The 25,939-nt window shown below is 38.7% G+C and overlaps 1 protein-coding gene across 3 annotated transcripts in view; it reads right to left on the bottom strand.

The window, feature by feature from the left end:
* Positions 1–25,939, bottom strand: part of LOC140457888 (protein O-mannosyl-transferase TMTC2-like) — a 185,195-nt gene that overhangs the window by 28,860 nt on the left and 130,396 nt on the right. For all 3 annotated transcript variants that reach the window (XM_072551631.1, XM_072551630.1, XM_072551632.1), the window contains exons 5-8: positions 16,332–16,417; positions 15,193–15,377; positions 5,717–5,795; positions 3,650–3,771 (exon numbers count right to left, since the gene is read on the bottom strand). In XM_072551631.1, the coding sequence (XP_072407732.1) occupies positions 3,650–3,771; positions 5,717–5,795; positions 15,193–15,377; positions 16,332–16,417 (472 nt within the window). The remainder of the gene's footprint in view (positions 1–3,649; positions 3,772–5,716; positions 5,796–15,192; positions 15,378–16,331; positions 16,418–25,939) is intronic.

Genomic DNA, 25,939 nt, shown 5'->3' with positions numbered 1-25,939 from the left:
GTGTCATATGTTGTCATTTCAACATCAATCTGTACAAAATATATCAGTAGTTGATAAATGTTGTTTATGTGTTAATCATGCCTTAAACAGAATTTGTCCAGTACTGATAATATTTTAAATAAAATTCTGAAACATGCGCGCTCAAACCTATGTGTCCCAATTGTCGAATTCCAACGTCTCACTGTAACGAGCAGGTTGAGGATACAACCTTCCGAATGAGGACACTTATAACCATTACACAGTAAAATGAATATCAATGGTATAACTTATAACTGTTACACAGTAAAATGAATATTAATGGTATAACTTATAACCATTAAATGGTCAAATGAATATCAATGGGAAAAGTTTACAGAAAGTTCATTTTCCATGCTGTTCCACATCTTGAAGAACCAACATGCTTCACAATTCCTTGCACAGCATGAATTCTGATCATCCTGTCAATTTAGGTTGGATGGTTGCCTCAAAGGAAATGAAACAGGAGGCTTAGTCCACGGTTGTCACTGTCATCTAACCAACTCAAGATGCTTGCGAAGTAAGCGTTGTTTTTTTATAGTTCAGGATATTGTGTGTGAAATGGAGGAATATGTTACAAAGAAACAAAAGAATACAGTTTATAAACGGTGAGCTGCAAACATTGAAGAATTTTCTAGAAGGATAGTTTATTCGTAAAGGAGTATTGTCTTCAGAAAATTAGCTTGACAAACTTCTAGAGCAATAGTAAAGATGCTGTAGTGTTATTGTTTGCTTCAAAATATTTTATATGTTGGCTAAAATTTCAAGGAAAAACCCAGCCAGCCCAAAGAGACAATTATTCATCCAGATCTCCCATTACTCAAGGAGTGAAAGTAAGCCAGTCAGTGTGCAATTCTCATACAGGCAGAAACACAGATAAACAAGATAAACAGTAGAGGAAAGACAGAGGCAGAAAGATCCGTATGAAAACCACATGCTTAGTTACTTCAATTGCAAATGAAATGCTGTTTCCTTAACAATGTTAATTATAGTAAAGTTGAGATCATTAATTATTGCATGGTAAAATGATCTGTAATGTAAACATTTGCGTAATACTGCCTAACTTTCCATTTGTTGAAATGTTATGCATTTACATAAGTTCCACTGCATCATATTGATAGATTTGCCCAGCACACATTGTCATTTATTTTACATGGCAGAGCTATAAACAGACTAAACTATACAATCGGCATGTACAATCATAAATCAGTATTAGGTAGAATTTGACTGACTGGTAAGCCCAAGCACATTTTGTCTGATAAAACACTCAACATTAATTCTATTTAGTATATAAGCAAAATGTGAAAAATGGAAAATTTAAAAATAGTAGTTTCTAGATCAAAATAAATTCTTGTTATATGATGGAAATATGTTGCAATAGTACATGCAATAAGGTCCACTCCCATATCAGCAAAAAGAAGTCCTCATCCCATCGTGCCTCACTGTAACAGTATGATATATACAAACTGACATTTCAATTTTAGTGACAAATTCTTGTCATCCACACCTGCAGATTTGTGTTCAAGATTTAAGTGAGATTGACTTCATTTAAAACAATTTTGTGTCTTCTATGCCCAGGATGCTGCAATGAATTGCAATTCCTAATGTTGTAATTTTGCAGTTCAGTCCCAATTAATTTAAGTGGATAACTAATCAAACACCAATTAAAACATGCATCCTCCTCTTACTGATATATATCAATGTAAGAAGGGAACATGTGGCTTTTAATGTATGTGTAGCTTTCACAGGAAATAGTGAATTGAAGTCTGGAATGACTTGGATCCAAAGCAAATTAATAAACTAAGCAATGAAGTCATATCTCTGGATCGCTGATACCAGCAACATGGTTATTACTCATTGTTGTAGCAGAAGCCATTTAACATTTTGTCAACCTGACATTCAGATGAGAAAGTGTGTGTGCCCTCTCAGGTGGATGCAAACGATTCCACAGCACAATTTGCAGTACATATTCCTTCTATAGCCCTAACAACAGTTATCCCTCAAACAAAAGAAAGATCTTGTCAGTTGCCTTATTGTCTTCACTGTTCACCAATTATTGTCATTGAATGACAACAGTGACCCCATCTTAAAAGTGCTTCATTGGCTGTGAAGAGCCTTCGGACATCCTGGGATTATAAACAGCACTGTTTCAAAATATGTTTATTTTCTTTCACCAGATAAAACTTACTTTTTAAAATACCTGAGCATATATGATTTCCAATTGAGTCCGTATGAAATTATTTTCTGGATAAGATTTCTTCAGCAAGTGGATGAACATCTATTTATATACATAGATTCAAGATCCCATCATTGAATGTTACATCAATTTGTCTACCACTGTTGAAACAAGGTTTTACTATTTTCAGTGTTTTACTGGGAATATTGCCTCATGAAAATGAGTTATTCAATATAGCTGTAGAGGAAAAGCAGACATGCTCATTTTGTTCCTTTAATTGTGTGCTACTCTGACTAATCATGATTTAATGTTGACATGAGTCTAGGAGATATGCAAATTGAACAGAGGTTTCACAAAAATAGTGTCTCCAGAAAGTGAAGTGAAACAGTGTATCAAACACACAAATATGAAGAGTATTCAAGTTGGAAAGCTTCAGATAATCACTTCATTGTTCAATTACATTTGAAGAATATGATTAGGCACCCAGTCCTGACATAATCCAAGTCAATAAAGGAAATATTCTGGCAGGCATTGGTGCCAAACAAATGCGGAATATAAAAGAGGTAGAAAACAAAATTAAAATAAACAATGAAAATACCTGTTTGCTGCAAAAGTCTATTCCCATATCTGGAAAGAGCAATTGCATTTACAAGAATTATGAGCATTCCCAAAACCCGAGGAGATTTTGTTTCTCAAACAAATTGGGAAATCTGAGCTGCTGGCATAAAAATACTTAAAAAGATCAATCACCAGTCATGTGAAATGCAGCATAAGAAGCAGAATACAACTAATTTCAATATAACAGCAAGAGTGTCGTGTTGCTGTTGAAACTGAAGCACATTGAAATTGTTGTATCTATTTACAAAAGTCTAACACTTACATTCCCAGTGGAGTTTAATAATCAAATCAACTGAAGTAATTCCAAAGTGACTTGCCCTGGTAATAGGGTACAACTGTCAGATAGGCAAAGCACATTAGCATCACAGAAGGTTCATACGTTCTTTTTGTAAATCTGATGAAGTGGGACTTACAAACTGAGTGCACCAATTTCCTTCAATGTCTGTCAGCATAATCTTAAAGTCAATAGAGCTAGCACCCAAATGTGCCTGCTGCAGGGAAAATGCTGGTCATAATAATTACTTTTTGTAACAACATTACAAATCAGACATATTGCTATTCAACAAACTATGTTCAATAAATTAAAATAATAATTATAACATGTCAGAAAAAAAATATGGTCTTGTATTGATCAAATTTGCTTGAGAAGCATATTGAACATCTTTCAAGTTAAAAAACATGCTGAAAGTGTGAAAAGTTTAAATAACTCATGGTTCAAACATAAATTATTAAGTGCTAAGATCTAATGACTTGCTTTCGTGAATGCACGATTTCACAAGGGACCACTTGTGTAATACGAGTTGTGTAAAGAGCATGAAAAAGATAATACAATGAACTCACAGTGAGTGCCAAAAGCTTTCCATACGTGAGATGGGCAGGGATATGATCAGGCTTGGAATGCAGGGACTCCAGGTACCAGTACTCAGCCTCCGTCAGTTTGTTCAGTCTCATGTATGCTTCACCTGTGGGTACAGATGAAGGTCAAAGCTCACAACGATATGTATCTTTAATGATACTCTCTCATAGCGCAAGAATACCAAGGAAAATCGTTTAAATATGTCCAACTCCTGTGCTTCGTTATAATATGACAAGTTAACAAATGGACAGATTCCACACAACAGAGAAGCCCAGCATACAGTACTTTGATGTCCAGTTTGAGTAATGACCTTTTGGAATTCAACCGTGCTGACTGGAAATAGAAATGAAGCATGTCACCAGCAACAGTACTCCTCCAAAACATTATTCAACCCAAAGAATAATATATTGTAACAGGTAGGAGGCCAGCATCCTCAGAAAAATAGCATTAATCTAACATCACATTCCTGAGGAAATAATGTAACCCTGAGCAGGGAAACAATAGAAATGGATATTTAAGGATTGGTTCCAAGTTAAGATCTACAGGCATATTAGCTCGGATTTTCCATTGGCCAGACTATCATTATTCTAGCGTATATGGGAGGTGCGTATGGAGAGCTTGTAGAATCCTTCATTGTAGCAGACTCTGAAGGAATTGCCCAGGAATTTGAATTTTTCTCTGGGTAATTCCTCAAAGCCTGGAACTCTCCAAGTATTTTGAATTAAATTGGAGATTTTGGAGGGTTCCAATGAAATTCAGTGAAATAGTTGTTGAAGAAATGTTGCACTATTAAATGAGTAGTCTAACTCCAGAATAAGTATTTAATTGATTTCATATTGCGCCTCCTAGTACATGCCCATCTACACCTCCCCAAAACCATCTACAGACCCCAGACCCTGACTGGATAATACCTGGGGACCCAACACACCAGCCGCCAAGTTAACCAACCCCAAGACCTGACATATGACCGAAGGCTCAACTTAGGAAGCTAACACTCCTGCCCTGATCAACTCCTGAACCTCCCCCCTACCCCTGATATTGGACCTAACCCCTGACACCTCCCACTTCTCCCCCTCACAACCACTGCCAAGTGGAACTAACTCGATCCACTTGCTGCCAGACCCTGCCTGATCACCCTTCCTCTGCCTTCATTGACAGTTCTGCATTATGGAACATCTCTCAGAATGGAAGTACAGTTGCATATTTCTGAAGGAACATTGAGTGGAATCCATTTTCAGAAATGCAGAGCTCTCTTCTTTTGTTAAAAAGAAGGGCTGGATTGGCAATCCGTAAGAGATTGCTATTCCTCAGAAAATCCAGCCCATAACGTTTGTTTTTAAGCATTGGAGATGCTCATACTATATTTTCAATCCCATAGAGTATTCATTATTTAGTGTTTTATCTAAGCTTGACTAGGGAGATATTCGTCACAATAGCAAATTAAACATCTTACTATTATTAGTTTTTTGGTTATCCCCACTCAAACAAAATTGAATAGCTTAAGGTGACACATTATGGTACAATAATATAAGCTCGGTGACATGATAATAAGTTTACAATATACTTTGACTCATCTTTCGACTGTAATAAGCGCATTTGTAGATTGCAACTCTGAACAAGCAATAATGCCTCTGCAGTGGTACTTGTACCACCACATGTCTCCAACACAGGATCAACTTAAGTTTCTGTTTAACAAGCACTTTTAATGTGGTACTTTGACTAATATAACAAGAATTAATTTTCACTTAATAAGCATCATATGTTATACTACTACACTATCATTTTTTAAATTACCTAACTTATGACTTTGAGCTTAATTTTGATTGAAAGATTCATCAGCTTAGTGTTTATATGAAGCTTTTGACTGGAGCCAGTTCCACAAGATGATATATAATTACTGGGCTAGTTAATTCAGAAGAGCTGCTTTACAGTATTTGATTAAAAAGATGACATTATTACAGACCCATTGGGCCAAACGTACCCTTATAAAACACAAACACACTTCTTTACATGTGGCAGTGTGATTGCAAGACATGTGTTGGTACACTCACCCATCATGTTGTATAAGCTCTGTGGTGCAAACTGTTTTGGCATCTTCTGTATTGCTTCCTTATAAACAACTAATGCATCCTACATTGAAAAGAAACAGTGATTTGTAATTCAAATTTTATTAAAAATTAAAATTCTATGAAAAGAGAGATGCAAAGCATTGACTTAATATGTCAGCCATACTCCTTTCTACCATGCAGAAATCACATTTTTCTTTTCTGTAATCAGCTCCAATCGTTCTTTGCTATTGATATGCCAAAAGAAGATTTTTGAATTTCCTTTTATTTTAAGTTGCCAGTCTCTTTTTTTTTAAATTCATTTTTGAGATGTGGGCTTTGCTGACTGGCCAGCATTTATTGTCTGTCCCTAGTTGCCCTTGAGAAGGTTCTAGTCAGCTGCCAACTTGACCGCTGCAGTCCACTTTTTATTATACTCTCTTTATTTCTCTTCTTTAATATGTCAACTCCCCTCTAAAACTTATGTGTTCCAAACACACAATCACTACCATCTAGAAGAAAACGAGACATGGGAATACCAGCACATGGGAGTTTCTCTCCAAGCCATTCTCCACCCTGAATTGGAATTATATTGTTGCTCCTTCAAAAGTTGCTAGGCCAAAATCCTGGAACTCTCTCCCGAAGGCAACGTGAGTCCACCCACCCCAAATGAACTGCAGTGGTTCAAGAAAGCAACACACCATCACCTTGTGAGGAGCAAATAAGGATGGGCAATAAATGCCCCATCTCATGAATAATTTTTTTATAAATCAGCCTGGTTTGCAATTGTATTATCCATGTCACTTCTAACAAAAGCACATTGTTTTCTGTTTCATGTCCATTTCTACTACTTTCAGCATTCAGGTAGCTCTGGAATTTTTCATCCTGTGCTGTGGGAATGTACATTGTGCTTGAACTTGAACTACCTCTCCTTTAAAGACCATTGATTATTTGTGTAAGGAGAAGATAATTCTTAGCATTCTGTATGATGAACATACTGTGGAAGAAAGTAATTAACAAGCTCAAAAAAGCAACATTTTGTATAGAGACTCTGATCGCTCATTAGTCTCCTATTGTACATCTGCCAATTTCATTTCTATTGAGATCTAGTGTTATAAAAACAAAAGTACTACAGATAGAAATATGAAATAAAAACAGAAAGGGAAGAGCAGTGTAGAATAGGTTGCATTGTGAGCAATAAATAAATTGAAAGAAGGCCATGTTAATCATGCTTTTACCTGAAAGTAACATCCGGGACTTTGGAGGATGGGGACAGAGAGATGAAAAAGCAAGTGTTGTATTTCCTGTATTTTTACAGAAAGGTATCCAGTGTGTTTGGCTGGATTGAGAAATAGATCAGTGTGTCCTAATGGGACCGATCCCTTCATATTACTAAAATGGAACATGAGGGAATTTGTGATTGTGCAGAATGTGGCAACAATGAAGGAATATTATCTATATTTGAGGCAGTTGATGAGAATACAGAGGATCCCCTTGTAGTTCTGCAACCACAGATGGGGTGAAAGCAGAGTTATGGGAAAAGGCTGGATACAATCAAAGACATCTATCTAATACAATAGTGGAAGAATTCCCAGTTAAGGAAAAAGGAAGACAGAACAGAAATCAGAGTTATCGTTTCAGGTCGAGTGACCCTTCCTCTGTTCTATTTGGCATGACTTTTTAAAGGCCATTTATAGGCTATCGGCATCTCAGGCTAGGCCAAAATATCTACCGATCGTAAATTGCCCAGAGGTAAGTTAAGAAGCAACCATGTTGCTGTGGATTCAGAGTTATATATAGACCAGATAAAAAAAACAGTAGATTTCCTTCCCTCGAGAATATTAGCAAACTAGATGGTTTTTTTTCCATGAGGATCAGCGATCACACAGTTACTGTTGGGCTAGACTTTTACTCCAGATTTTTAATTGAATTGTGACCAGCTGTTATGGTGGGATTTGAATCCATGTCCCCAGAACATTAAGAGTATCCCACTGCCTCCCTGGAAGTGCCAGGAGCTATTGGAAGTATCATATGAGTCTGGCTAAAATGGTCTAAAATCTGGAAATTTGTTTGTATAGCTACAAGGCACTAAAATGCTGGGTGTTTTTCCAGAAGTGACCACACCATTAACCAAATAGCTGGTTGAAAAGCAACTTTGGAAAGCTACACCACTGTCATGAACCAAGGGAAAGGCCACATTGCTGATGATAATATCAGAGGTGAAATTTAAAGATGGAAATTGTCATCAAACAGACTCTTGACCTACCCTCAGAAACAGCATATCATGGAACCATGTAGCTAAGTACTGTCATACTGTCAGCTGAAGAGGGGATACCAGTGTGCAAAGTGTGCATTTTTTGCATCAACTATTTTGTGTCAAAGTTAGCTTTTTATTTGAAATTTTATCATATTTGCTTATTAATTCAGGCGTAATTTGCATTTGAGCTGATTTGTGTGAACATAAAATTTACAAAAAGTGAAATCTTAAAGGTAACAGTAATTTTGGAATAAAATAATAAACGTGGTTAGTTTGGTTTTTCACTGCCCGTAAGGATTATAACTGGGCAGATGTGAGATGGTGAGGTACAGAGGTTTAGGGCCTGAATAAAATCTCAGGACCTAGATTTCTTCTTTCAGAGAGTCATTCATCTTTAGAATGCACTTCCGCAGACAGCAGCAGAGATTGGGTCATTGAATATGTTCAATACTGTGTTAGATAGCTGTTTCATGAGAGTGTTATGGATTATGGGAAAGAGGCAGAAAAGTGGAGCAATGGCCATATAAAGACCTGCCATGATCTCATTGTTAAGTGGAGCAGGCTCGATGGACCAGATGGCTTAGTCCTGCTCTGATTGCTTCTGATTTTATGATCCATTGACTGCTGAACGCCCAGCTGCCAATGGGTGGAGTGAAGTAATTGGTGAATGTGTAAAAGATCAGATTTTCAGGAATGCAGTGTTTTTTAACTGTTGTAGAGCTGGAACAGATTGCAGATCTAAGAAGGTGAAAGCCCATGTAGACAACACACAGCTCGAACATTTTAAATTAAATACACTGCTGAAGCAAAGACAAGTTAACAAGCACACGTGGTGACGAGTAGGTGGACCTACAGCATGCTGTGATATCGACATTGGAGGTTTGGATCAAGTCAAGTTTATAGAGGGTGAAAGGTTAGCTTAGAGACAGGTGGGATAGTTGAAAATTATAAGCTGTAAATTCACCTAATAGTCAGGCATAATGTTTGAATCATGGATTCATGCCTAAACCAGGGTTTGAATATTGAATTTACTCAAATGGGAAATGATGAATTATCAGGAGTGTTGAAAGATTATTTTTAATTTTGTCCTCAATGAGCACCAAGTCATTAGTTGGGAAACCTGGATCATTTTGAAATTCACATTTCAGTTGAATTTAAGCAGTAAGCTGCCAACTCCTAACTGGCATCCCATCCAGCTCACGGGTTTTAGTTGACTGGAAATCAATACACCTCTGCACAGAAAGAGCCTGCAGGCAAAAGCCGCTGGGCTAGTGTTATTCCTGAGGTGAATATTGCAGACTAAGTTCCTAGTAGGCCATTGTTGCATGAAAGGTTCCATATTAGCAATCTTAACTTTTCCAACTCTTCATAACTCTAGTTTATCAGTCCTGATAACAATCCAATAAACCCTCTCTGCAAAACTTTCCTTCCGTTATGTTTTCTCTGACCATCTTTCTTGGAGTTTAAAATTGTGCACAACATGTTTGGATTATTCTCCTTGGTACAGAGAAGTTTAAGAGATAATGAAACCAAGGACTTCAAAGTTGAAAGAAGCATTGATGGAGGAGATAGAGGAACAGTATACCCACTGGCAAATGGATCAATAGTCAAACATCACAAATTTAAGAGCAGAATTTTGGTCCTGTGACAAAGAGCACAATTCAAGAATGCTCCCAGTTTGTCACACCTGCCTTGAGAGAAAGATTCTCACCAGTCCTGGTTGTGACACATAGGTGGCAGGTGAGGGATATAATTGGGTCTGCTGATCCTAGACACACATCAGAAATTGCCACAGGGGTTGCTGAAGTGGGCTGTTTAAAGTGCACAGTTTCATTCTCTGGGACTTCATCAAAGTTGTTTCCCTAATTTTTAGACCCTCACTGCTTACATCTCATCACCTGTCAAATGCAACAAGTCCTTTAATAATATCTTTTGGTCAATTAAACTATGAACTTAGAAGTTCCTACTCCCATATCCTTTGCTGCAATGATTATAAGCTGTGGACAGCAGCCAAACACTAATGGTAGAGCAACAGTCCCGTAATGCAATGACAACAGCTACTGCAAGAAAGATTTTTTCAACTATCATTGGAGGCTTAATAGATTGGCATTCTACAGACCTTATCTGCCCTGCATGACTCCAAAGTATTCTAGCTTGCTGTATCTGCTTTGGAAGAAACTGCCTCATCAGACCTGATTTCTTCTCCAGGGTGGAGAGTGCAGGATGAAGTTGGGCCTACCAACCCAAGATGTAAATCAAATGCTACCCTAAAGTTGTGTGACTCCGAGTTAAGGCCCTTGTGAAGACAAAGATCATTTGAATGTAGCGCTGAATTCAAATGACCCTGATCAAATTTATTGATACGTGAACTGTGCCCTAACCTCCTTTCCCTATCAGCACAGGCTCTCAAAAATGGGGCCTGGTCTCACCCGAAATCCAGGTCTCATCCATCAGTTATCAAGATCTGTGCAGTCTCCAGGTTTTTGAAATCATTGGCAAAAGAACAAGAGCAGTCTAACTGAAAAAGTATGGAAGCTGATTCCATAAATAATTTTAAAATGAAATTGGATGGTACTTGATGATAAGGAACTAACAAAGCATTGCTTAAAGAGCCAGGGTGTGCAACTAAGAAAGACTGCTTCTGAAGTGAGACGATGGATCAATTGGACCCCTTTTACAATGATGAACCTCCTCCCCACCCCCCAATAATTTTTGTCAGCATGTAACTATCACTTCTCAGTTGAAATGCTGTGTAGTGATACCTTCAGTAAAGGCACTGAAACTTTATCCACTGCTTCCTTAACTGTGTATTTAATTTTTGATTGATTGCTTAAAGATATTTATGCAGGATAATCCAGATAAGCTCAGGAATTAGATCCTGCTGCAACATAGGAGACAGACATTGCATAACACAGGAGAGCAGGGCGCAAGAGATACCAGTTTGAGACAGATATTTGCTTTAATCAGTGCAAGCCAGTAGAACAAAGTTGTACTGCTAGCTGCCAGCTATTTTTCTCAAGCATAGCAGAGTTCTGTGTCTAATATAAAAATCAATGCCCACCCAACAAGTAAAATTCTTTAACACATTCACATTATTGAAAATGTTAGAGTGGAAAGAAAATCGCTCAATAGTTAATGTGACACATAACATTTGGAAGTTAACCATCTGCATAAATCCTAGCACTCTTTTTTAAAAATTTATTAGCTTGCTCTCCTTGTTAAATCTCCATCCAAAGTATTGGAATAATCATACACGAGTAACCATTCCATTGATATCGAATTACATAGTTACTTTAACAATCTTGGAATAGGTGAAAGGTCAGGCTAATCAGCCAAGTTGCAAATTTAATGCTGACTTGAGCAGGTTATGACAGCAATTTGTTTTTTTGCGTTGAGAGGGGATGATCTCTGTAGCATCTACGAAGATTGCCAGTAAGCTGTACATCTTCAATAACTTTTTGTGGCATTCACCATCAAAAGGTCTGCTCTAGACAAATATCAGACATATTCCTCCATGCACATTCCATGTTGTACCATGAATTTTGGTGTCAGACTTCAGGCCAAAAAATTGGTAATTGGTTACATCTCTTAGGAAACAAAATTTATTTCATGAGAATGTTTTATGAATACTATTGGCTCCTTATCTAAATTGAAAATATAAAATCTTCATATTAATAAATATTTTATCATTTTTATAGCTGTGGTGCTTTAACGTTTTGCAATTGGACCATATAAACCTGGATTTCAAACTGATATCTAGCATATGATAAAAAAAGATTAATTGTGCCAATTATGGGCCAAAATCTTATTGAAGTGTTGGAGATCTTGAGTCCTGGCTACAAAGCCCATGGAAGTCATAGCATCATACAGCGCAGTAACAGACCCTTCAGTCCAACTCACCCATGCCAACCAAGATTCTCAAACTAAATTAATCCCATTTGTCTGCACTTGGCCCATATCCTTCGAAACCTTTTCCATTCCAAATGTCTCTTAAATACTGTAACTGCACATGTATCTACCACTTCCTCTTGCAGTTCATTCCACATATGAACCACCCTCTATGTGATATTTGTGTGAAAAAGTCACCCCTCAGGACCCTTTCAAATCTTTCTCCTGTCACCTTAGAATTACTCCCTCTTGTTTTGAATCCTTTCACCTCAGGGGGAAAAAACACCTTGTTTTCACCTTATCTCTGCCCCTCATGATTTTATAAACCTCTATAAGGTCATCCCTCAACAACCTATGCTCCAGTGAAAAAAGTCCCAGTTTATCCAGTCTCTCCTTATTACTCAAACCCCCCAATCCTGGTAATAAATTTGTAAATATTTTCTGCATCTTTTCTAATTGAATAATATCCTTCCTATGGCAGGGTGACCAGAGGTAAATATTGTATTCTATAAGTGGCCTCAGCAACATCCTGTATCCCAACTCCTAAACTCCACGGTCTGAGAAATTAAGGCAAGCATTCCAAATAGCTTCTGTCTAGCTGGGTCGAGCTGTGACACAACTTTTAATGAACTATGTACCTCAATCACAAGGTCTCTCTGTTCTGCAACACTTCTTAGAGCCCTACATTTACTGTGCAAGTCCTGCTCTTGCTTGTCTTACCAAATTGCAACACCTCGCATTCATCTAAATTAAAGTCCATCTGCACTCCTTGTCCTATTGGTCAAATTGATCAAAATCCTTTTGCAATCTTAGATAACTTTCCTCATGACGACTATACCATTATTTGTGGTGTCATCCACGAAATTACTAGCATTTCTTCCTATATTCTCATCCAAATCATTCATATGAATGACAAACAACAATGGGCCCACACCGATCCCTGCAGAACACCACCTGCTGCAGGCTTCCAGTCTGAAAAAAACAACATTCCACCACCAGCTTCTGACTCCTAATGTCAAGCCAACTTTGTAGCCAATTGGCAAGCTCTCCCTGAATCCCAGATTTTCTCTATATCTCCCAGGGAAGGCCACCAGTGGCTGTTCAGGGAGTGAAAGCCCTGCCCTGCGATACCTGCCAAAAAAGAGGTCAGGCACACTTTGCACTCAGCAACATCATGGAGGAAGCTGTGGCTGTATCTATCAGATTCCTAGGATCACCAAGGACACAGGACAAAGTAAATGATACCAAAAGTAGGGAGGAATCAGATTTCTCAAGTTGGGATTCAAGAAGAGAGGGGTCAGAATGACTGAAAACAGGGGGCTGGCATATAATTTCCAGTTGGCATCCTACCCAATGTCTAGTCCCTCAATCAGGAACTGAGTGTATTTGTTCAAGAATAGTCACCCCTCATACAAAGTGGTAAGCTAGCCACAGGGTAGCAGCTACCAGGAAGACAGCATGTTGACATGCCCATCTCAAGCAGCGTGGGTCCTTGCAATGTGGGCCGAGGTCCTCAAATGTTTCCTGATTAGCAATTTAAGAGTCTTAATTGACAGTGGAGTGGAAATTTTGACCATGGGCCTTCATGTTCAGAGTTAAGTCTGGTGGTGGTAAGGTTTGTGTAGGCCATCACACTGCCTAATTAAATGCCATTTCTTCCTTCAAGCGGACACCCTCAAGATGCTGAAGATTCCACCCTACGTGTGAGTTTGAGTGATACATTTAAATATTTCAGGCAATGATAAAATTAAAATATAAGGCTGAACTTTATGTTTTTTTGTCTAAGTGTACAATTCATTAAGTATCATCATGAGTCTTTCTCAGTTAGGCCTCTCAAGTTTTCGTATGTTATTGGTCCAAGCGTGTTCCTTATCCAAGAACCCACCCCTATGGTGTCCCTCTTGACTGATACTAAGCCATTCGCCATAAGCAGAAGAACTCGTCACTGCTCAGCTATCCTTGAGTGGACCAATATCACTTGCGTTTACACCATCCTGTGGACCCAGGCAAGCACTGTCAACCCAAAGTTGCTCTGCAAAGTCCATGACTTTTCCCCAGACTTGGCAGTAACTTGCTTTACAGGCAGGTACCTAAAGGATCCAAAATAGGATGGTGAAATGGAGCTTCTCACAGAGTTCAAGGGTACACCTAATCAGGTCCTGGTGATTTATCCACTTTTATGCATTTGAAGACATCCAGCACCTCCTCCTCTATAACATGGACATTTTTCAAGATGTCATCATCTATTTCCCCATGTTCTATATCTTCCATGTCCTTCTCCATAGTAAACATTGTTGCAAAATACTCATTTAATATCTCTCCCATCTCCTGTGGTTCCATACATCAGCTGCCTTGCTGATCTTTGAGAGGCCCTATTCTCTCCCTAGTTACTCTTTTGTCTTTATTGTATTTATAAAAACCTTTTGTCTCATGTCCCCTTTTTGCTTCTGACCATTATATGCCAACTGTTCCCTCATTCATTCTCACCCAGCCAACACCCTGCTCTCCTAACCCTGAATGGCCACTGCAATGTCCATTCACTTGCTCAGGACACCTTAACACCTTTCCCAGATCAACACTAGTACTAGCAGCTGTGCCAGCCATTCTTATCAGATTCAATCCTTCCCTTTTCTTTTTTTCCAGAAGGCTCTTAAAAAGACAGAAAGTGCCAGAACGGATGGTAGGGCAGACCGATATTTGCCCCTGCATGTGAAATGTTCTTGCAGTTGTATTGCACAACTTTCAAATGCTGAAGCATTTGGCAAGTGAATTGGAAAGGTATTACAGAGGCTGGCATGTGTTGATTGCCAGCTTCCAAGAATGTGGGGTGATTGCAGCCCTGAAGCATGCCCTGATCTGTTGGTGCTGGGTATCCAAGATAGCGGAGCAAGCAGCAAGTTGAAAGTGCTAGGTGTCCCGCTTTGATTTTCATCTCAGGAGTTCTCAGCATCTGTTTTCCTTGCTGCAAGTGGTATGATAGGAAGTTACATATTAATGAGGCAAGATGGGCAGTTAATGGGGCCAATAACAAGCAATAATCCCGGTTAATAGGTATCTCACTGCTGCCCAGCAAGAATCTCCACACGACTTCTGTAACTTAGTCATAAAATACAGCTAGTTATCCCGACATTGAGTAAGACCTCACTGGACATTTCATGTGATTCTCCCAGGTTCCTCACTATAGACCATATCAGTCAGGGACCTATAATATTCCACACATAATTCAGCCATTTTCTTCTTCAATGATTGAATAGTCTTGAATGATTGAATGGCCTGCTCCTCTTGGAACATACTTTACATGTTCACTGTTACCATTGTACTTTTAATCTATTCCTACCTCATGCTGTCCTTGTTCATGTAGGAGTTTGCCTAAGTTGTATAAGCAGCTCGTTACTGAACTCCTGTGGGTATGAGGGTCTTTGAGGTTTTCGTCTGAGATGTCAGCACATATAACAAAGGTTCTCTTGGCTTCTTCTAACTTGCCCTGGTTCATTAAAATAATCCCAGTGTTCAGATAGGCAGCTGCAAGAAAAGGAGTAAATAGCTGTCAGAAATGTTAATTTAGCAAAAACATTCTGTTCTCTATGCTTGCGCATACCAATTGTCATTTTTCACTAAAGTTTGGAATTTCTTTTACCAAGCATTGGCAAAGGTACCATTGATTATGAGAATATCAATGTACAATAAAAGGCAAATTAAAAGGTTCAATTATTGGAGCACTCAGAATTATGTTGAACATCTGAAATGACTGGGCAACCTGCAGACCTGATTTACAAATCATGTTTAAGACTGGGAAAATATTTACATTATTATCTTGTGCTTATGTACATCTAACAACTGCTGTTTCCCAAAACAGATGGGTAAGTAATCTAATTCCTGGATTTACCAAAGCTACTATCCTCTTTCTAGGGAAGTCTTGCTTCTGTAATGTTCATGACTCAAGCACTTCACTGCACTGAGAGGTGTGGCACAGCCAACTGGTGTACAATGCACCCTGTGCTATTAACCATCAGATGGAATAAATATCTTAAAATAATTAAGCCTCTTCATTTAAAATGTGGTTTCCGCCTGGCCTTGCGTTGTTTTGAGTGCAGTGTGGATTTTCAGCAGGAAAACATGAAAGAGTTAAAAATCAGAAAACTGGAACACCAGAACTATTCCCATATATAAAAAAAATTGACAGCAAAAACTATTTTCAGCTACAAGAGCAGAAACTGGAGCAAAATCAGGCTTTCATCACTGTTGTGAAATCAAGCTTTCATCGCTATTACTGCAAAGAGGAATAACCATAAATTACAATACTGACACATTAATTGGTTCATTATAATGAGTGTTGACCAACTTACATTTGGTTTGTTTTAAATTAATGCCCTAAATCTGGATAGCGTGGCTGTTTTGTTAAACAATACAGCTCATTAGCTATTTTCAAATGCAAAAGTCTGTTAATGTTTTCAACAGCGATAGGTGGTTACTTACATGCCAGGGTAGGCCTGCTACCAATTGCCAATTTATAGTAATGTAAGGCCTCTGAGAACCGGTCATTTTCCTGTAGAAGCAGCCCTCTGATAAATAAAAAAAATTGTAGAAATGGTTGGTACAAAGATCAAGTCATTTATGATTAACAGAATACTTAGGGAATGAATGAATGGAGAAGGGCAGGATTAAAAGAAGGACTACCACCAAAATACATGCAAAGAAAATATTCCTGGTACAGTGCAAAACTGACAACAGCAGGGTGTTGTTTTATCAACCTGGGGTTATCAAGCTCAGCAACAGAAACACAGTGCCTAATGATGTTTGCAAAGGTTTATCTCAGGAGAGTTGGAAAGCTGATTCTTCTTACTGTTCCTGTGTCATGTTAGTCCACATGTCCCTGTGGTGCAAGGTCATAATTGTCAGCAATGTCCAAAGTCATGCGGATGTGCATTTGTCTTCAGTAGCACAGGCCTCAGAATTGTTATCTGTTTCCCTCTTCCTTTGATATTCACTTGTCCCACTGTTTTTGTAGAGGTGCAATTCAGGCAAACTGAGATTCTAACTGCAACTAGAATGGATCTTTATTGAGATTTACATTAAACAGGGAGCAGCATAGATTATGCCTATTGCAGACACTAACAGGAGAACCTAGCACCAATAATCTGGATCTAGTGTGGCTAAAGAAAGTTAACTATTTTTATATTTTATCTTGTAGCAAATTTATTGATGGTTGGGAAAGCCTTAAAAAGGGAAAAAAAACACAAAAATAAATAGCCATTGTCATTTTAGTACAGACCGTTCTAATAAGAGTTCAGATCATCCTACAATATCTGGGCATCTTCATTCCTATAACATGATTTCTACAGGTCATTACAAATATTTTGTTGCTATAGCATCTGTTTTATTTACAGATTAACACTTATCCACGAGATTTGTCAATTAACATCAAAATGTCTGGGTCATCTCATTATTATAGCAGTTATCTTTACCTCATCCTGTGGTAATCTCATTCACACAGCAACATGACCAATGCTGATATGAAATAAACCTAATCTGTTATCTTAAAGTTTATTCAATTTTCAAACTAATATAGCAATACACAATACATTAATTATTAAAAATAAAAATAAAGTTCAAAACTCTTGTGCATGCAATAAACAGGCTCATGTGCAAGTTCCGGAATCAAGCTGTCAAGTGCATTTGTATCAAAAGTAGGAAACAGTTGCTGGAAGTAAGCTTTCAACTTATACTATCCTGCTATTCAGTTTTACAGAATGGGAGTCAGTTTATCAAAGTCACTCACAAGGACTTTAATTAAGCAACCAACATCCGATAAAACAGGCACATTGATTTGGACCTGGATAATGTGAACATCAAGTTAGTTGACATGTTCCAATCTACTCAGTGGAGGTCTTTTTTAACTTTAAAGGCAGGTGTCCATCACCAAACTGATGAGAAAACAGACATGCAAAATCAGCACCCAGCATCATAACCTGGAGAACTTGTTTGAGAACGATGCATGTAAATGTCAAACAAGTGATTGGCAATGTTCCAGTGGATAAACGTCCTATACCAGAGATATCAAGTTACTTGCCTCTCCACAGATTCTGACTTATCTCTAAATGCCTCCAGCATGCTCACTTTCTATTGTAGATATCCATCAACTATTGGGTAAGTAAAGGATTGCATTGAATTGAATTGAATTTATTGTCACGTGCACCAAGGCACAGTGAAAAGCTTTGTCTTGCGAACAATACAGGCAGATCACAGAGTTAAATAGCATAGATAAGTAAATAATAGGTAAACAGCGGCAAAAACCAAAACACAAGTACAGGTGAATGCTAAGAGCTTCTGAGAAACCAGATGATGTTGAAACTTTACACCTCTAATTGAATGTAATAGACAAGAGGGAGAGATTAACTGAATTATTCTTACTGTTTTCTTCTTTCATGCGTAACAGTGTATTTTTTTATTTTTGTTTCTTATTTTCTTTTCTCTTTGAAAAGATGGTTTCTTAAATAAACATCCTTTGTGAAGAGCAATTTAAAATAATTCACAAAAAACCTTTAGGGTTGTTACAAAGTAGTGTTTATTATTGCATTTAAAACCTAGCAGACTGGTTTGCGATACACATTTACACACAGAATCATGCAAGGAAGAAAAAAAGGAATAAAAGAGGAGTTACAAGTGTCAAATTGCTTAAGATCAAAACCATCAGAATTAGTTCTCATGAAATAAATACCTGGAAATCAATGTCCAGGTAAAATTCTTCCAATTAGCTGTGTTTAGAAGTATCTACCTACAGGCTCTGAATCAGTTGGACTGCTTGTGACCGTGTAACTCTTGTAAACTAGGAACTGGTTCACTCCTCTGCTGAAGCATAGGTTTCTTTCCAAAAATCCGACTTTTCAGAAATATTGTGATCAGAGGCAGGTATTTAGCAAGTGTGGAGCTACTTTCTCTTCTGTTGTTGCAAACAGACTGATGAATAGAAGACAAATCTACCAAGATATATCAGAATGGGAGTCAGTTAATTAATATCAGTTAAGTAAGGCACTAAGCTAATAAGTTGAATTTGATTTCCCATTGTTATAAAACATTGAATTTACTATGAAATTACTATGAAATAATTTGCATGAAGTCACTGAATGGGATTTGATAGTCTCCTTTGTCCAGAACTGCCTGAGGTAGCACCACATCTACTAACCATTTGTGTTCTCTTGGCTGCAATGTTCACATAATGTAAGGAGTGTTGTATTCCAAAAGTTGATGAGCTTGCCTTTGTTCTGATGATTACTGGACATCCCGGGAAGTAGTGTACTTGCTCTTTCTGTGTTTGATAACTTTAATTTTAATACATGGCAAGCATCCTTTTTTTTAAAGAAAGAATCTACATGAAATATATAATTTCTTAACAGCAAAAAAACTTAGAATATCTCTTTTGCTGCCATTTGGGCATTACAATACAATTCCCCATCACTAGAGTATAATCTCTGGTCAGAACAATGTTATGAATGTACACATACGTTAGTGATTAGTTAAGTTGCTCAACATGCCAGCAGGTGGAATTCCTAGTAACTGCAGATTTATTACTGAGAGCTGAAACACATGCTTGTTAGTTCTATTAGCGACTCATGACTATTATTCCTTGCAGGAATGGGAAATCTGATAGTCTTTCTGGGATCAAAGCAGCTCCGAGATGACAGATCTGGCAAAGATAGGTTGGAGACAAGTTAGCTTCAGTGACAAACTTGGTCATCAAACATTTGAGCCAGATAGGTTCATTGCATCCAAGGCATCGTTTGAAATTGACCAGCCTTATTACTTCCCTTTAAGGATTTGAATACATCTATAATAGGGAATGGAATTTTTCATGCTTCTCTACAAATCATGGATTGAATTTACATTTTGTTTTGGCTAAGTCAAAGTCGCATTGAGACTTTTGGAGGGAATGCTGCCATAAGGCCTATTAATTTCACATCCAATTCTGGCCCCATCTTTTCACATACTGTTCTGGAAACAACTCTCCAATCAGCCGATACACAGGAGTTCACTAGCATCCTGTGTGACCATGTCTTCTCTAAACGTAAGTTGTGCATCCAGACAAATACTGTCACTCAGGAACTGCCCTGCACCGTTCCTGACATTTGCCACTGACATGGCAGATATTGGGAAACTGAAATCTCAATTTACAGGCAGAATCTTAGAAGTTCTGCTGGATGAGGTAGTGCAGAGACAGAACGTCCTCTTCTTCAGGACTAGGAGTGGTGACCATAACACTAGAATACACAAGCATGCCAGCATGGTCTGAAGGTGCCCATAGTCCTAGCCATCAGGTAAAATGCCCAGCATTGAAGGAAGATGGTCAATGATCTTCTCCATTCCACTTAAGTCTAACTATCTTCTCTCTGCTACATCATACCCACTCTAATTCTGCTACTGGACTCACCCCAAGCAAAGCCCTTGTCCACCATTTGCACTACTGCCTGCACGTCTTCCCTCACCCACCCCAATTCCCAACACCACTGACCCAGCATTTTCTCAGCACTGCCAACTCACCCTCTCAGGATACTTCCCCACTTGCATCGAAAGTAACAGATGTAACAGAATCCTTTAAAATAATCAAATACTTGCTTTTTCAAAGGGGCCCCCACTAATCCCTTGAAGGAATGATGTGCATGTGCAAGTTTGACTCATGCTGTAATGCTTAATCCTGAAATGTTCAAGGGAATGCTTTAGGTAATACATTAAATCAAAGGTCTTTCTGCCTATTTCAGTGGTTAAGTTGAATTTTTTTTAAAAGTGTCGCATAGTTTGGAGATGAACAAGGAATTAATCTATTTTTCTGAACAGCATTTGCCTCTCAACCAAAAATAGAGGATCATGAGGTTGGGTAGAAGCATCAAGAACTACCAAGCTTGCTGCATAGCTCCCTTAACGATAATAGTAGGGAAAATTTAATGTTCAAGTTGCATTACATTTCACCCAGTCTGATGATGTCACAGATTGTCATAGTTTCACACATTTTTGCTGGAAATAAAGCAAACTAATACAAAGTTCTGATGAAGACAAAGGTGTCATCCTTGGACTAACTGGTCAACGTATCTTGTACTTATTGTTATAATGCAATAAACTGCATATTAGCAGGTCGGGCAGCATCCTGCTCCTCAGATGCTGCCTGACCTGACCTGCTGTGCTTCTCCAGCACCACTCTAATCTTGAAGCTGATCTCCAGCATCTGCAGTCCTCACTTTCGCCTAAACTACATATTATGAATGACTTTTATTAAGACAGTGGTGGTGCACCTTCCATCAGTGCTAAATAAACAGACCCTTAGACTCAGCATAGAAAAAGGATTGGTGACAGCAACACATTCCCAAGTCACCACTGTTTGGTGCTGCAACGTAGACATACCCTCAGGCCAAACTGTTGCAAAGTTGCTCCTCCATACCAGTGGCCTGGGACTGTGGTCCCCTCCTACACAGGCAACAACTACATCTGCCAATAGGGCTGCCATTCTTCTAAAGCTGCAGACACAGGAACATGCCTACTGTTCTCGTAATTGGAAGGTGTTTGGCCAATTAGGAGGTAAGATCCTGGAAGATCACACCAACTGGTATATTGGCAATAAAAGTCAGTTGCAAGTTCTTAAGATACTGCCTAAGATGTGTAAAATGTTTTCTGTGTTTCACAAGTGAAAACAAGTAATTTTCCATCAAAGGTCTTAGAGTGTTTCTGAAAGATATAATAAGGTGCTATATAAATTTCACTCCACATTTTTTTCATGTTCAAATTGCTTCTCCTAAAAGTAAATCTAAATATTTCCCTCAACTGCTGAAAAGCTTCCTGCTGAAAACTTCAGGAACAAGAGTTGGGGGAAGGGGATGCAAAGAAAGCTACAGTAAATAGGTCTGCATTTCTGTACTTTTACATTTTTGCTTTTCTTTCTGTAGGACATTCTGTGATGCTTCGTAACAAGAACTTTAAAGAAGAGATTTTTTTTAAAAAAACTGCACATGCACAACACTGCGTTTTAAATAGGCAGTGTGTTGTGCATCCTTTTTGAAAAAAATTAACACTTCGTTGAGAAATGTACAAACTACACCCAGTGAAATCATTTAGAGGACGAAAGGCAGCATGGGCTGACGATTGTCATGTTAAATTATTACAATGTTTAAAGTTGGGCAGTGTTTATAATGTGGGATCTGTGTATTTAACTCTCATTATTTATAGTGACATGAAAGAGTTGAATCGTTCAGTTTTTTTTGTGTTGATTTGGCTTCTGCAAACCACAAGGTACTGATGTCACTGCAAACTAAAATCTAAATTAGTGTGTATACGTCCATTTGTATAAAAGCTGCTGTGTGAATGCCCCACCAACATGAAACCCCCTTTAAAAATGCTTAACTGCTCAAAAACATGAAGATCACAGACTAACATATTTAACCCATACTGTCACATTTCAATACGTCTACTAAAGAAACGTATAGCTGGATAACTGTGTACAACTTCATGATCTGGAAGAGTTGCCTTTATCAACTTGGAACCCAAAGTCAAAGAAATGACTAATGCAGATTATAAAATTGTGGGTTTACAAGTAGTGAATGGTGAATTCACAAAGTCAACAATGACAGATGCAGGAAGGCAAGTGGTATTTATAGGCAGTGGGATGAGTGTTCACAGACACAAATGAAAGTGTCTGAAGTCAGCAAGACAGGAGTGTCCATACAGAAAGAAGAATGAGTGTTCATAAACAGAGAGCAAAGAAATGTCTACATAGAGAGAGGTAAGGATTTACCAAAAGCAGTGTCAGTACTCCACAGAGATGAAAAGTGTCTATATTCTGAAGAGTTACTGTTGACAGACAGAGAATATATCGACAGAGTTTTCTCTGTATGATTCTGATATGTCATTTTTCATGTATGGAAAACTATGCCAGTTAATTATTTTGGCAGTTCTAATATATTAATGATTGTTGAAACAAGTTATTGAAATCGTTAAGGTATCATACAATGTGTTCAAATGATTATGCAAATTTGCACTACATCTGTGTTCCTCACATTAACATGTTATCACATTGAAAAAAAGTTTTAAATCATCTATAGACAAATTATCATTCTAAATAAAGATATGTTATTCTAGTAATTTTAAAATAAATAAATATTCCTGTACTATTGCACAATAGCAGTAAAAGTCTACTGTAAAGTGTAACATTTTTTTAAAAAATTCCAGTCGAATATTGCCTGAAGTTCTTATTATCTGTTACAATTCCATAGCTTTCTTCATACCTTCATGGGATGTGGCAAGGTAAGCTCCTAATTATAATACCTAATGAATTGAAGTGTAGTGATGAACTGCTATAGTCCATTTGATGCAAATAAACCAAAGTGCTGTTAGGGAAGAAGTTCCAGCATTTTAACACACATAATTATGAAAAAGTGATGTTTCACTTTTCAGTCAGGACTGTTATGTGACTTGAAGATTTAAAAATATCAGCTATAAGTATTAAGTTGGCCAGGAGCATTGTTTCATACAGCAATTAAAATGGTGCTATTTTCTGGGTCTGTAGATCGGAAGGAGCAAAATGGCCTTCAGTAGAGTGTTATGCTCTTAGAGTCACAGAGTCATAGAGATGTACAGCATGGAAATAGACCCTTCGGTCCAACCCGTCCATGCCAACCAGATATCCCAACCCAATCTAGTCCCACCTGCCAGCACCCAGCCCATATCTCTCCAAACCCTTCCTATTCATATACCCATACAAATGCCTCTTAAATGTTGCAATTGTACCAGCCTCCACCACATCCTCTGGCAGCTCATTCCATATGCGCACCACCCTCTGCGTGAAAACATTGCCCCTTCGGTCTCTTTTATATCTTTCCCCTCTCACCCTAAACCTATGCCCTCTAGTTCTGGACTTCCAGTCCCTAGGGAAAATACTTTGTCTATTTATCCTATCCATGCCCTTCATAATTTTGTAAACCTCTATAAGGTCACCCCTCAGCCTCCGACGCTCCAGGGAAAACAACCCCAGCCTGTTCAGCCTCTCCCTGTAGCTCATCCTTGTAAATCTTTTCTGAAACCTTTCAAGTTTCACATCTTTCCAATAGGAAGGAAACCAGAATTGCACACAATATTCCAACAGTGGCCTAACCAATGTCCTGTACAGCCACAACATGACCTCCCAACTCCTGTACTCAATACTCTGACCAGTAAAGGAAAGCATACCAAACGCCTTCTTCACTATCCTATTTACCTGCGACTCCACTTTCAAGGAGCTATGAACCTGCACTCCAAGGTCTGTTTGTTCAGCAACACTCCCTAGGACCTGACCATTAAGTGTGTAAGTCCTGCTAAGATTTGCTTTCCCAAAATGCAGCACCTCGCTTTATCTGAATTAAACTCCATCTGCCACTTCTCAGCCCAATGGCCCATCTGGTCCAGATCCTGTTGTAATTTGAGGTAACCCTCTTCGCTGTCCACTACATCTCCAATTTTGGTGTCATCTGCAAACTTACTAACTGTACCTCTTATGCCCGCATCCAAATCATTTATGTAAATGACAAAAAGTAGAGGGCCCAGCGCCGATACTTGTAGCACTCCACTGGTCACAGGCCTCCAGTCTGAAAAACAATCCTCCACAACCACCCTCTGTCTTCTACCTTTGAGCCAGTTCTGTATCCAAATGGCTAGTTCTCCCTGTATTCCATGAGATCTAACCTTGGTAATCAGTCTCCCATGGGGAACCTTGTCGAAAGCCTTACTGAAGTCCATACAGATCACGTCTACTGCTCTGCCCTCATCAATCTTCTTTGTTACTTCTTCAAAAAACTCAATCAAGTTCGTGAGATGTGATTTCCCACGCACAAAGCCACGTTGACTATCCCAAATCAGTCCTTGCCTTTCCAAATACATGTACATCCTGTCCCTCAGGATTCTCTCCAACAACTTGCCCACCACCGAGGTCAGGCTCACCATTCTTTACCGCCCTTCTTAAACAGTGACACCATATTTGCCAACCTCCAGTCTTTCGCCACCTTACCTGTGACCATCGATCTTGTTGATGTCAGAGTTTCGAGAGAATTTAAGGGTTACTGAGGATTATATCTGCAATAAATATCGGTGGTTGCGAATCCTGTCAGATCGAATAGATCAGTTGGAGCGACAGTTAGAGGCAATGAGGAATTTAGAAGAGCTAGGCGTTGTGATGGATGGCAGTTATAGAAAGGGAAAAAAGCCGCAGACACAGGCAGGTGGATACCTTCAGTACAAGAAAGGTAGGAGAGGCAGGCAGGTAGTACAGGAGTCTTCTGTGGCTAGCCCCATTTTTGGAAAATACAGGGGGTGATGGACTTTCAGGGGAATGTAGCATGAATATCCATGTTTCTGGTAACAAGACAGGTTCTAATGAAGGAGGGGTACATCCTGTACAATGCGATCAATTGTTTTAGGGCACTTTCTAGTCATAGACACAGTCAGATGTTTCTGCGGCCAGCAGCGAAAAATCAGAACGGTGCGTTGCCTCCCTGGTGCAAGGATCAAGGATGTCTCAGAGAGGGTGCAGAATATTTTCAAAGGGGAGAGGGGCCAGCAGGAGGTCATTGTACACATTGGTAACAATGACACAGGAAGGGGAAATGATAAGATTCTGAAGGGAGAATACAGAAAGCGAAGCAGGAATTTAAAAAAAGAAGTGCCTTGAGGATAGTAATGTTTGGATTACTCTCGGTGCTACAAGCCAGTGAGGGTAGGAATAGGAGGATAGAGCAGATGAATGCATGGCTGAGAGTTGGTATATGGGAGAAGGCTTCACATATTTGGATTATTGGAATCTCTTCTGGGGTTGAAGTGATCTGTACAAGAAGGATGCATTTCACCTGAATTGTAAAGGTACTTAATACACTGGCAGGGAGATTTGCTAGAGCTGCTCAGGAGGATTTAAATCAGTAAGGAGGGGGATTGTGGGACCTAGGGAGATTCTGAGGAAAGAGATCAATCTGAGACTGGTACAGTTGAGAAAAGAAGCGAGTCAAACAGTCAGAGCAGGCAGGGTCAAAACAGAGAACAAGGTAAGACTGAAACATTAAATTGCATTAATTTAAATGCAA

This window comes from Chiloscyllium punctatum, chromosome 32 (genome assembly GCF_047496795.1).
Source record: "Chiloscyllium punctatum isolate Juve2018m chromosome 32, sChiPun1.3, whole genome shotgun sequence".
NCBI lineage: Eukaryota > Metazoa > Chordata > Chondrichthyes > Orectolobiformes > Hemiscylliidae > Chiloscyllium > Chiloscyllium punctatum.
This window is presented reverse-complemented; position numbering and strand designations above follow the sequence as displayed.